Consider the following 13,397-nt stretch of genomic DNA (forward strand, 5'->3'; position numbering starts at 1 on the left):
TACAGGAACTCGCCAATCATCTTATTAATTGCTTTTTCCTTCCGAGTAGCTCCCCTCGCCCGGGCAAGCATATATGCCCTACATAGCCACCGCCAGCTAGCGGCATCCACGCCACCGGCGCATAATATTCCCAACAACGCCCAAAAGAGTCAGAGTCCTGTGGCCTCGAAACTCTGCGGAGCCAATAAGAAACGATTGATATGCCGTCTGTAAAAGCGGTGAGCTTTGGCTTTCCTTTTCAATCCCGCAGCCTATTTTTTTCTTCCTACTTTCGGGCGTTTAAAAGCCACTCATGCTGCGACGCCCAACGCTTTCCTACAACCTGCATACCTAGGTATTTGATCTTCTTCACCGCTCGAAATACATTAATTGAGAGAACCCCATCAAAATTTCAACCACAACCCCCCAGAAGCACAGCTCTTCTTTCTCTTACTCATCGGGCCTCAAACTCGAGCGATCTTATATATTTTCGAATCCATTCCCGAAATAACATCTCCTCTCGAATTACTCAATTGAAGGACCAGCATGCGTCGAGTCGTGCTGGATGAAATATTCCCTCTATCTAGTAGCTTTGGGATTTGGTTGCTCTGTCTTCCACTTTTATTTCATCCTGCACAAGCGCAAGATATATGCACCATCCCAACACCGCTGCCCGCCTCTCAGAAGCCGAACTTCATGAGCTGCTTATCCACAATTCAGAACATGAGTCCCTATTGCCGGAGCAAGAGCGGATATTTTTATGACATGAATGCCGGCATACTCACATTCATCGGCTGTGAGGCCATGTGCGGTCAAGGCATTGGATTATGGGAGTGGAAGGACACATTTAATCGCCTTTGGCTCCTGGTTCTACCTACCGTCGTCCTGATTGCTCACCTTGCTTTCCCTCCTCTGGGTTGGCACAATTATGTTGTTGTCACTTTTCACGCTGTCGGCAACCCAGTGGGCAGCCTCAGGAGCCTTTTAACACGTTGCAACAAGCATCGACAGCTCCGCTGTGCTGCTAAGAAAAATTTTCCGCAGGAACTTCAACTTTCAGAGGCGGTTGCAACTGTTTTTGCAGCCTATGAAGAGCTCGGCTGGCATGACGTCTCGACACACTTCAAGGAATGGGTGCCGGAGAATCTTGGCTTGGAAGAAAAACTCATCATCACACGAGCAAGTCGTCAATTATCTTCCACAAGACTGTCGTCGACACTTTCAGCTAGTGTCGCGATTGTGACCCTGGTGGGGACTCTTGCGGCGGCTATTCTTCGAACTATCCAACAAATAGATGAGAATAATACCCGCGTTTATATTGATACAGCCCACACTATTGCAGTGGTCTGTATTCTCTTCATCTCGATCCCTCAGGTGTGGTTTAGTGCTAGACTTGGGACATTCACAACTGAGTCCGATGCAATCTACATCATAAATACCATGAACAACTCTCTGACTGTTAGAGCAAATGGACACGCGATTTTCCCTCCTATAGAGCAACTTGCGAGCTGTCCTTCACAGTCTTCTACCCGTGATCCATGGCTTTCCGGACAACTACGCACACGGCTTGAGTTATGGCTTTCTAGGCATGGCCTCTCGTGGCTCGAAGAATTCTTCACTCATTGTACTCTGCCACACGACAATCCCGAGAGCAGGATATTTCATCAGAACTCGCAGGAGAAGTCAAGCCAATTGAGCATCAATCCCTCTTGGCGTCCGTGCCCGCATTTTGATACAGATGGCAAACACCATTATAAGTTGTTGCTATTAAGTGTTCTCTGGGTCATCTCTGGGGCATGTCTTCCAGCAATCTTCCTGTCCGCAACAAACCATGCAGATACGAGGAAGATCGCAATTGGCTGCCGCTCCATGACATGGTCTATAATCATGGGGACTTGGCTTCTTAGTTTTGTGTCCGACAGCGTTATCCGATGGCTCATCTGCCGTCGTTACACCCGCCCTGATCTGATTGATAAAATCGCATTGATATGGCGGTGGACTGTATATAAGGATGCATTTGTTACTTTTGTTGTTGTTGTTCTGATTTTGGTTGTTGAGGTCGGAACCTACAACTCCTGTTGGTGTAGAGTATCATTCTCACACCCAGCGATTGTGAACATAATGCCTTATTCCCCCTCTCAGTGGAAGACAGCGCAGACTTTGTGGATCGGTCTTCCGTCGGCAGGGCTGGTCGTTAACTTTAGCCTCATTATGTGTGTTGAACTTCACTGGAAGGAATGGAATGGTAAGTACCCACGCCTTTCCCGAGAGGGTGGGAGTCCTCTATGCAAGAATAGGAAGGAAACGGAGAAAGAATTAGACGAATTGAACATGTTGGAAGGACGACTTCATAGAGAGCGAGAGCGAGAGGGAAGCGAAGTAGTTGAATTGCAACAATCTGGACAGGAATCTAACCATGGAGAAGATACAGAGCCGCAGAGTTTTTTGCTCAGTATTCTTAGTCTTACTGTACATAATGAGAGAGACTAGGGTGCACTTGATTAAAGGCCGTATGTGGACAAAGTTCCCCCAGCGTGCGGGCATGGTACGGCACGGTCGGGCGTGAAATTTTTTCTATTTTTTAAATCCCCAAGAATTGTATGTTCTTAAATTCACCGCCTCTCTCAATATCTATAGTTCTTTTTCGAGCAATTTGAAGGCACCACATTAACTTTGGTCACATCCACATAGGGATAGTCTACTATGTGCCAGCAACTGTGTCCTACGTCATTAGGTCAAGTAGTAGGTCTTCTTGTCTATCTTTTTATTACCATACTTTTCCTTAAGCTCTAATAACTTCCAAATTCAAGGGTACGCTAGGGTGACGCTTGTTGATTTCTCTCACGAGAATGAGAGTGGTCATGTCTAACGCGTATTCACATCCGGTCAACATAAAGAAAGCAATTTTATGTATTGTACACCGCAACTATCTCCATTTACAATAGTAACGGTCTCCTAAAAACAGAAAAGTACCATTAAACTACTACCACCTAATCCTTCACCACACATTCTCCACAACTTTATGTCTACAAGTGTTCTGAACTCAAATTTTCTGAGAGATCCCAGGTTGGATAGCCTCGAGTTAACGAACCAGCTGATCCCAAATTTTCTTCTATAAAGCCATTTCATCTAAGCTTATAACCGTCGGACCTGGCCTACCACTATATTAGCATCTCTCTTCCCGAAATGAAAGTACAAGAAAATTGGAGATTACATACTTTATAACTCAATAATTAGCCGTATATTATGGGAGGGAAACTGCGACAAGACAAAAACCCACATAAAGTATACCAGAGTACAAAACGTGACTTAATAGTAAAATAACAAGATTAAAGGCATAAATAGTAAAACATAAATAGTATATAGTATGCAAAAGCTTAATTAATTAAATATAAAGAAGGAATTATTATCTAGAACTATAGAAAAGCCAGCTTTCTTATATAATTTCCGCAAGTTATATATAAAAGGCTCTAGCCTTTATTATATAACTAAAATATTAAAACTATTAAAATAAAGCAATTTTAACAGAATATGGCTTGCTATATTATATCTAACTCCTTATTTATTTATACTTATTCTCTAAGTACTAAAAACTAATTAAAAATCCCTATTTAGAGTTCGAAATAACGAAATAGTTAGAATCTTCCTTTACTAGCGTTTCTAATTTCTTCTTAATATACCGAAAATATAATCTATTACTCTTAAATAGTTTTATTTTATACTCTCGAACTTGCTTAAAGATAATCTAAATCTGTTTAATTATATTCTTATACTAAATATAATATAGTTCTTCTTATTATTTAATATCTGCTTTTAATTATTAGTTAATTTCAGTCTTTATAGCTAGATACTAAAATAGCTTATTATAGCGAATTATATTATATATTATACTAATATATTTCAAATAAATAGCTTCTTTAAATTTTATATTACCTTTAATGTCCTTAAATTAGCCTTTAGTAAAAGAGAAAAGCTCTTAATAAAAAACTTTAATAACTTTATAAAAGACTTTATTTCTATATATTTTATTCTAAATAGTAATTAGGCTTATTAGAATTATAATAAAAGAGTTTTCGAGTAATAAATTATTATTAAACTATTTTTTAATTACTATTTTATTCGAGAATTATTATTTAACTATAATTCTAGACTTATAAATCATTTAATTAAAAGTATTTATTTATTTAGTTAAGTATTATATATTTAAATACTTTTCTTTTATTTCTTTTACTAAATATTTATTTAATTCCTTTATATTTTTCAAATTGAAATTATTATAAATAAAGAAGTAATTAATATTTTTAAGGACTTTTTTATTAAAGAAAGCTGCCTTTTTATAATTTATAAAGAAAATATAATTAATATTTTAATTTTTCTTATTAAGAGAGAACTTATTATTTAAAGTTTTAATAATAGCTAGATTATTAGTATTATTTTTATATTAATAGTAATTAATATTTCCAGAAATATAATATTAGATTAATTAAAGATAAATAACTAGATAAATAAAATATTTAGCTAATATTTTATAAAATTCAAGCTATATTTAAGAAGTTTGCTATTAAGAATTAAAAAACTAAAATAAAATAGCTATTATCTAGATTTCTATATTTTAATATTTTATTTTTTTTAGAAATAAAACTATAATATTTCTATTTTCTCTATTAAGAGTTCTCGAATATTAAGCTTTTTAATTTATTTCAAATAATTCTTTTTATAGATATAGCTATTTATATTTAGATTAGAAATACTAGATTTAGAAATAGAAGCTATAATATTAAATTAAAGCTATAGATTTGAGTAAAATTAATTAGAAATCCGATATTTAATTTTATAGTTTATAATTTTTTTATTTTCTAAAAAGAAATCCTATATTTTCTTATATATTTAGATAATAGAAATATATTTCTTATTTTTAGTAATTTTATAAATCTTAGTAACTATTTTCAAGATATTTATAAGCTTAATATTAATTATCTAGATAGAGAAAATATTAGTAAATTATTAAAAAAATATTTTATAAGAAATTTCAAGAAATCTATTAATAATTCTACAATATTCTTATTTATAAATAAGTTCTAAAATATTATTATATAACTCTTTAAAGATATAGTTATTCTAATAACTAAATATTAGCTTCTATTTAGCTAATATCTTATAAATATAGTATTTAGATATATTATTAATATTATTAATTCTTTTTATTTATTTTAGTTTTTAGCTTTCTAAATAATATTTATTTTTTATTTTTCTCTATTTTATTTTCTAATCTATTACTAATCTTATACTTAGATTAGTATCTAGATTTATATTATTTATTAGAAGTTTTAGGCTTGATTTTTTTTTCTTACTAGATTCTTAATTAATTATACTAGTTCTATTAGTTCTACTAGTAATACTAGTAATACTAGTAATAGGTTTTATTAGATTAGTTCTAGTCTTATTAGCTGAATCTAATTAAGTTATTATTAAAATTATAATAGAAATCTATTTTCTAGGCTTATTATAAAAACTAGAAAAAGGTTTATTATTATAATATCTTTTAATAAAAATTCCGGAAATATTAAAAGTATATTATCTAGCCTCAAAATTATTAACTAATAATAGCTTAAAAACTAATTTTCTAGATTTCGAAATAGCTTTAATATATTTAAATATTTTAGTAATATCTAATTTAGTAAATATACTAGTATTCTAATACTTCTTATTCTTAATATATTTTAAAATAGCTTTATTAATTAATTAAATAGCCTTATATATTAAAGCTTTTATTTTTTTTTAAAAATATAACTTTTTATAAATACTATTAATATATTAGCTAAAGGCTTTATTATATAATATAATTCTATTCTTATTCTTAGTTTCTAAACTATTTATTATAGGTTTAATTTATTAAGCTTCTTTTATTTGCTTTTAGTAATATCTTTAATAATATTCTCGAATTCTCTATTATTAGCTTAATAATTCTTTAGCTTCTCTTTAATTAATTCTAGTCTAATTCCGTTTTTAATAAAGGTTTTCTATTTTAAAAGCTTATTATATATATTACTTAGCTTATTAAAGATATTTGTATTAAATTTAGTAATTATAGCTATGTTTTCTAGTATTAATAAGCCTTTTATAATTATTTAAGCGCTTTTAATATTCTAAATTTTAATACTATTAATTTATAGGCTTTTAGTAATACTATAACTTATAAGAACTAGTTATTATAATTTATTAAATTAAGAAATCTGTTTTTCGGCTATTTTATTATTTTTAAAGAAGTTATTTAGATATTATTAATATAATAATTATAAGTTATAGAATTAAAAATTCTCGAAATTATAAGAATTTCTTTTAAATATTTTTTAAAATAAAAAAGAAATTAGAATAAACTTAAATTATATAAAAGTATTATATATATTCAAGTTTTTTTTTTCTAATAAAAAAAAATAAAACTGAAATAGTAATATATATAATAGAGAAAATAAATATAATAAGTAAATATATTTAAAATAATATAGTTATAAATTAGAAATAATTACAAAAAATAAAATATAGAATTAAGCTTTTATTATAAAAAAGAATACTAATATATATATTTAAAGAAATATAATTTAAGAAATAATTAAGATAAGTTAAATTAAATAATAATAATAAAAAAATATAAAATTTATAATATAAATATATTTTAATTTCTTATTTACTTAAAAAAATTTATTAATTCAAAAATAATATAAAGAAAAAGAAATAATATAGGAAATATATAAAAAATATAAAAAATATAAAAAATAAAAAATAAAAATAATATAATATATTTTTATTAAATATATAAATAATAAAAGATTATAAAGTTAAATAAATTAAAAGAGAATTGAATTCTACTAATAAATACTTTTAAGTATCTAATTAATATAAATATTATATAATTAGATATAAAAAAATAAATTAAATATAAATAGAATAGAAAATGTAATATATATAGGGTCGCACGTGACTTAAAGGCATATAACGAACCTCGGATATCGCAGGTATTAATTAGGGAGTTCGGTAGCCCTTTAATATCCTAACTAATTACTATTTATATTATATATATTAGGTTTATAAATTACTAATTATATATATACTATCGGGGCCTCCTATTTAGAGAGGGCTTCCCTGGATCTTACAGGAGAGACAGAGATTAGTTCTATACTAAATTTAATACTATAGTTTTATAATATACTAATTTATTCTATTATCTTATTACCTACTAATAAATATCTTATAAGCTAATCTCTTTACCCTTAAAGAAGGTAATTTAATAAGTAATTATATCTCGAAATCTGTAAAATATATAATTCCTTACTAAAGCTATTCTTATAGAGAAAGTCGACTAGATTAACCCTAATACGGGTAATAGTAAAGGCTCGTCTAATACTTTTAACAGGGCTCCTTAGGAGCCTCCGAGAGCCAGTAATAATAACGGAAATAATTCCGGTAATAATTAAGATACCGAGATTAATACCCGAGTTATTATTACCTAAGCTACGGAATAGGGCTTATATACTAAAGTCAAAGTGCTTTAATAAAAGCAAGAATTAGTAAATGTAATTAACTAATATATCCTATAGTTAGAGTAATATAAGAGTATTCTTAGAAATACCTTACGGTTTACTATATCTTATAGAAACTCTATTTATAAGTTTATCTTATTTTTCTCGATAATTCCTATTAGGGAACTTCCTGAAATAGGGTTAGAACTTACTTTCTTTCCTAATATAATAAGCTTTAAGAGTAATCTTAATACTATTTATTAGGAGCTATTATATAATATTCTAAAGATATATTTAGATTAAGAGAAGCTTTTTAAGATCCGGATATCTAATTTATATTATAGAAAGTCTCTTAAGAAATAGAGAATATTTATATTTTCCTAAAAAGTAGTCTTTAGGACCTAACCTTGGACTTATAATAGATACTTTTCTAGAATTAATTCTACTATAAGTATCCTTAGAAATAAACCTTATAATACTTGAGAGGCTATAATAAAGTAAAGCCTACTATTATATAAGGTCTATTAGAAGTAATTTAAGGCCTATTTGGCTAATATACTTTAAATACCTCAAACTCGTTAATAAGATGCCTTTAAGGAACTCCGAGATCTTTATTAGAAAAATAGTAAGATAATTACTAAGTTATATACTTGAATAATTAGTCTTAAAGTTAACTAGGACCTATATCCTAAGAGGAACCGGATCCGGACTTTTAATATTACTTTATCTAATTATAAGACTTATTAGATACTTATATTTATTTTTTTAAGAAATAAGGTAATATCTATTTCCGAGTAGCTTAAGAAAGCTTAGAAAGCAGAATATATTACTTATTCTAAATTAAGAAAAGTAAAAATAGGAAAGTCTAATAAGAGTAACTTTGCCCCTAAAGACCCTGATTTAGTAAATTCTAATTTATAAGACTATTAAAAAAGAAAGAATAAGTTCCGAAGATTATATAAGAAATTCTTAGGTAGTACTTTAGTTCTTTTAAGGCCTTAATAAAATACTAGTTCTATTTTAGGTATAGTTTATTAGACTTATAAATAGAAAGAATACTTCTTAGAAAGTATAAAGTATTTCAAGTATACTAAATAGGCTTAATAGAACCTTAATAAGGCCAAAACTATAAAAGAGTTAAGGCATTTATAGAAGTAGATTAATACTATAGCTATAGAGAAGTATTTTAGAGAAGATTCTCCTAAGAAATAGGGAAAAGAGAAAGCCAAATCTTAAATATTAATAATTTTAACTATAATAAAAAAGATATATTACTTTATATAACTATTTAAGTAAGATTAATATAGCCAGAAATAGATACCTTAGAGATATATAGTAGACTTAGTAATATCGGATTAGATTATAACTTCCTTAATAATAATTAGACTTAAAGCCAGGGCTTTATTACCTTAGCTAAATATAACTAAGAATTTATAATCTTTTATAAGAACTAATTTAAGGTCTATTAAGCCTATAATCTTAAGATATTTATTATAAATAATTATAGTAAGATATATTTTTTTAAGCTCTAGTTTTATAAATATAAGAATATTAGCTCTTATAGCCTCGTCTTTAGTATGGAATTTTATAAAATAATTCTTATATAATATATAAACTATATTAAGAAATAATAAATATATATACTTATATAGCCTAATAATATTAAGATCCTAATACTAAAAGAATTCGGTAAGAAGCTTAACTAGTACCCTGAGCTAGTATCTTAAGTCTTATTTTTAACTAAAGGCAAATATAACTATCCTAGATAATAGGCTTTATATATCTATAATAGTTACTAGGTCTTTATTTTATTATATAATTCTAGTAATACTAAATAAGAGTTTTTAATATAGTAAATTAATACTTTCCGGAAAGAGACCTTAGAAATACTTATTTATTTCCGGGATAATAAATATAAAGACTTCTTAGAGGTTTTTAATCTTAATAAAGCTTTAGAACTTCCTAATTTTAGTAGTATTAAATATTCTATTAATATAAATAATATAGTCCCGTATAGGCCTTTATATAATTTATTAGAGACCTAATTAGAAGTATTATATTTGTATTTATAAGATATGCTTTATAAATATTAGATAAGGCCTAGTAAAAGCCTAGTAAAGATATTTATTCTTTTTATTTTTAAGAAAAATAAAGAACTATATTTTTATATTAATTATTATAAACTTAACTAAGTTATAATCAAGAATTAGTATCTGCTTTCTTTTATTAATAAGACCCTTAATTAGCTCCGAGAAGCTAAGATTTTTATAAAGCTAGATCTTAAGGATATATATTATTAAATAAGAATTTATAAAGAATATAAGTAAAAAACGGCTTTTAGGACCTGCTATAGCTATTTTAAATATCTTATAATACCTTTTGGGCTAGTTAATATACTAGTTATATTTCAAGTATATATTAATATTATATTTATAAGGCTCCTGAATTATTTTATAGTTATTTATTTAGATAATATTCTTATTTATTCCCGAAATAAGAATAAATACTATAATTATATTTACTAGATATTTACTAGGCTATATAAAAATAACCTGTTTTATAAACTTAGTAAATACAAGTTTAATATTAAGGAAGTCAAATTTTTAGGCTTTTTTATTAGAATAGAAAGTATTTATATGAATCCTAAATAGGTCTATAGTATTATTAAATAGCTAGAACCAGAATTATTCTATAATATTTAAGTATTTCTTAGATTTACTAATTTCTACTATAGGTTTATTTACTATTACTTTCAGGTAACTATAGGCTTAATAGATCTTTTAAAAGAAATAAAAAAGGGCCGGAAATCCGGTCTTTTTATATAAATAAATAAAATAGCTAAAAGCTTTAAGATTTTAAAAAAAGCTTTTATTATAATACCTATTCTAGTTTATTTTAATTCTTCTAAAAAGATTTATATTAAAACTAATATATTAAAATTTGTAATTACTAGTACTATTTTATAATAAGTTAATTCTAGTAATAGCCCGAAAAAATACTAGTATCTAGTAGTATTCTAATTCTAGAAACTTTCCAGAGCCAAATATAATTATAGTACCTATAATAGGGAGCTATTTGCGATTATTAAAGCCTTTAAGTATTAGTACTATTACCTTAAAAAGTCTAGGTTTATAATTAAGGTTATTATAAACTATAATAATCTCTAATATTTTATAGAAATAAAGTATCTAGAGAGCTATTAAATATATTAGATAATATATCTTATAATATATGATTTTAATATTATTTATTATAGAGGTACCTTAAATCTAGTAAATGAACCTAGTAAAAGACCTAATTATAAAGAAAGTCCTATTAATATAATTTGGCTTTTGACTTTTTAGAATAAGTTAAAGAAAGCTTTTATAATTATAATTTAGAGGTTTTTATAAATATCTAAAAAGTTCTTTTTTTAAAATAGGTATTATTTAATACTTGCTATATTTATAATAGCTAAGAAGAAATATTTACTATAAAATAAGTAAATAGATTATTTTATAGATCTTTTAACTATAGAATTAGTTAAGAAGCAAGATATAGGGAAATATCTTAAAAGCTTTACTATTATAGCTAAGGTAATAAGGGTATTTATAACTATATTATTTAATAAAACTAAAAACTTCTTGGTTTTCCGAGTTTTTAAATTAAATAGTTATAAATATCTAATTCCTTATATATAAATATATATAACTACTAAAAAAGCTATAGTACTAGCTCTTTTATCTAAATCCCTTCTAGATATTATCTAGGTAGCTTAGAGAAATAATTCTTAATATTAGAATATTATAAAATAGAAGCTTAGTAAGAAAGATACTAAGAGAAAAGAAATCTAGAAAAATAATTCAGGCTTATTTAAATACTATTTAAGAATTATTATATCTAATAATTCCGCTTTATATTAAGAAGTTATAAAGCTTTATTATAATAACCTAATAGCCGGATATTATAAAGTAAAGAAAACTCTCGAGTTTCTTAAAAGATCCTAGTATTAGAAAAATATAAAAGGAAATATTTATAATTATTATTAAGAATATAATATTTACTAGAAAGTTAAGGTAAAGAGGTATTTACTATATAGTTTATTTAGTAGTTTATTATAGCCTAAGAGATCCTGAAATAAGATCTTTATAAATTTTATTATAGGTCTATTATTATATAAGAACCTAGTAAGAGGTCCTAATTTTAATATAATTTTTATAATTATTAACTAGTACTTTAAAATAATAAGATATATTATATATTATAAGACTATTAACTTTCTAAAGCTTACTAAGATTATATAAGAATATATTTTCTTAATCTTTAGCTTTCCTAATAGAATTATTTCTAACTAAGAAATAGTATTTACTAGCTAGTTCTAGTTTGCTTTTTGCTTTTACTTAATATATAAATAGTTAGATAGAAAGGCAGAATTAGGCCCTAAAATATTACCTGAGATATTATTATAATACCTAAAAGAATAACTAGTTTAAGAAATTATTTTTTATAGAATTTATATATAATAACTTAAAATATTAGATTTTATAAGATATATTTTTTTATATATATTACGGATATTATTTTTAATTTCTATAGAATCCTGAGAATAGAATTATAGGAAAGGTACTAGCTATATATAGGAAACTAGAAACCCTTAAAATAAAGTAAAGAAAGCTTAAGAATTTATAGTATTATATATAAAATAACCGGGAAACCTATTATAATAGATACTAGTTAGCTAAATACTATTTTAAAGAAGCCTAGATAATATTATTAATAAGAAATATTAAATTTAAAGTAGAAAAGCTTAAGCTAAAATTTATTAGTCTATTTAGGATTCTTAAATATATTAGTAATTTAGTATATAAGTTAGAATTACTAAATATATATAATTATTTATATCTAACTTTTTATATTTCTTTTCTTAAAAAGTATATAATAAAAAAAAATTAGGAGCTATACTTATATTTCTTTAGAGAATTTCCGGAATTAGTAAATAATAATAAAGAATAAGAATAAGAAATAGAAATTATTATTAATTATTAATAAGATAATAGAAGCAAAAAGTAATAGTATTTAATTAAATAGAAAGTCTAGCCTAAAGATTATAATATCTAGTTATTTACTTTCTCTAATCTTGAAAATTCTAAGGAACTTCTAAAATTATATAACTAAAACTATAGCTTAAAATCCGAAATTATTTTTTAATAATCTCTTAAGATTAAAAAGAATTCTAGATTACTAAGAAAAAGGCTATTTAAAAGAAAAAGAAAATCTAAATAGCTAAGAAAAGGTCCGGAATAATAATAAAGATATTCTTTTTCTAGATTTTTTACTTATAAAGGTTTTCTAGAATTTTATTAAGGCTTATAAGAATTATATTTAAATTATTAGAAAAAGATTTAGGATTAAGAAAGATTTATTATAAGTAAACTAGCTATAAGTATCTTAAATAAATAAACTCTAATTCTTATAAATTTCTAATTCCTAAAGTAAGAATACTAAATACTAGTTCTATTTAGGACTTAATAAAGAATTAGCTAATATTTTCCGGAATCTGCTTATTTCTTAATAAAATATAGTTATATTATAATAATATTAGTATTAAGGATATTAAAAGAAATAAGTAAGGAATTTATAATAGCTATATATATTTTATAAAAGGCCCGAATTTCTAAAGTCAGGTCCCGAATAGCTATAAGTATTATATTATTAGTACTTAAAGTACTAGTAATAGACTACTTAGTAATCTTAGTAATAAGCTCGGTAATAAGATTAATGCCTTAAAAGTAAATATTATAGTATTTCTTTAAAGAATTAGTAAGTATCTAAATATATTAGAAAAAACTTATTTTTGGGATACTAACTTAAATAGTATTATTATCTGCCTTATTAAGACAGGAAAAAGAATTCTGAAGCTTA

The 13,397-nt window shown here is 25.7% G+C and overlaps 1 protein-coding gene across 1 annotated transcript; it reads left to right on the plus strand.

The window, feature by feature from the left end:
• The first annotated feature begins 1,937 nt into the window (after window positions 1-1,937).
• K444DRAFT_623033 (uncharacterized protein) lies at window positions 1,938-2,570 on the plus strand. Its single transcript, XM_024882220.1, has one exon. It carries the CDS (start codon window positions 2,101-2,103, stop codon window positions 2,467-2,469), a length of 369 nt encoding a protein of 122 aa, XP_024726388.1. The 5' UTR covers window positions 1,938-2,100; the 3' UTR covers window positions 2,470-2,570.
• Window positions 2,571-13,397: the final 10,827 nt, after the last annotated feature.

This window comes from Hyaloscypha bicolor (genome assembly GCF_002865645.1).
Source record: "Hyaloscypha bicolor E unplaced genomic scaffold K444scaffold_191, whole genome shotgun sequence".
Classification (NCBI taxonomy): Eukaryota; Fungi; Ascomycota; class Leotiomycetes; order Helotiales; family Hyaloscyphaceae; genus Hyaloscypha; species Hyaloscypha bicolor.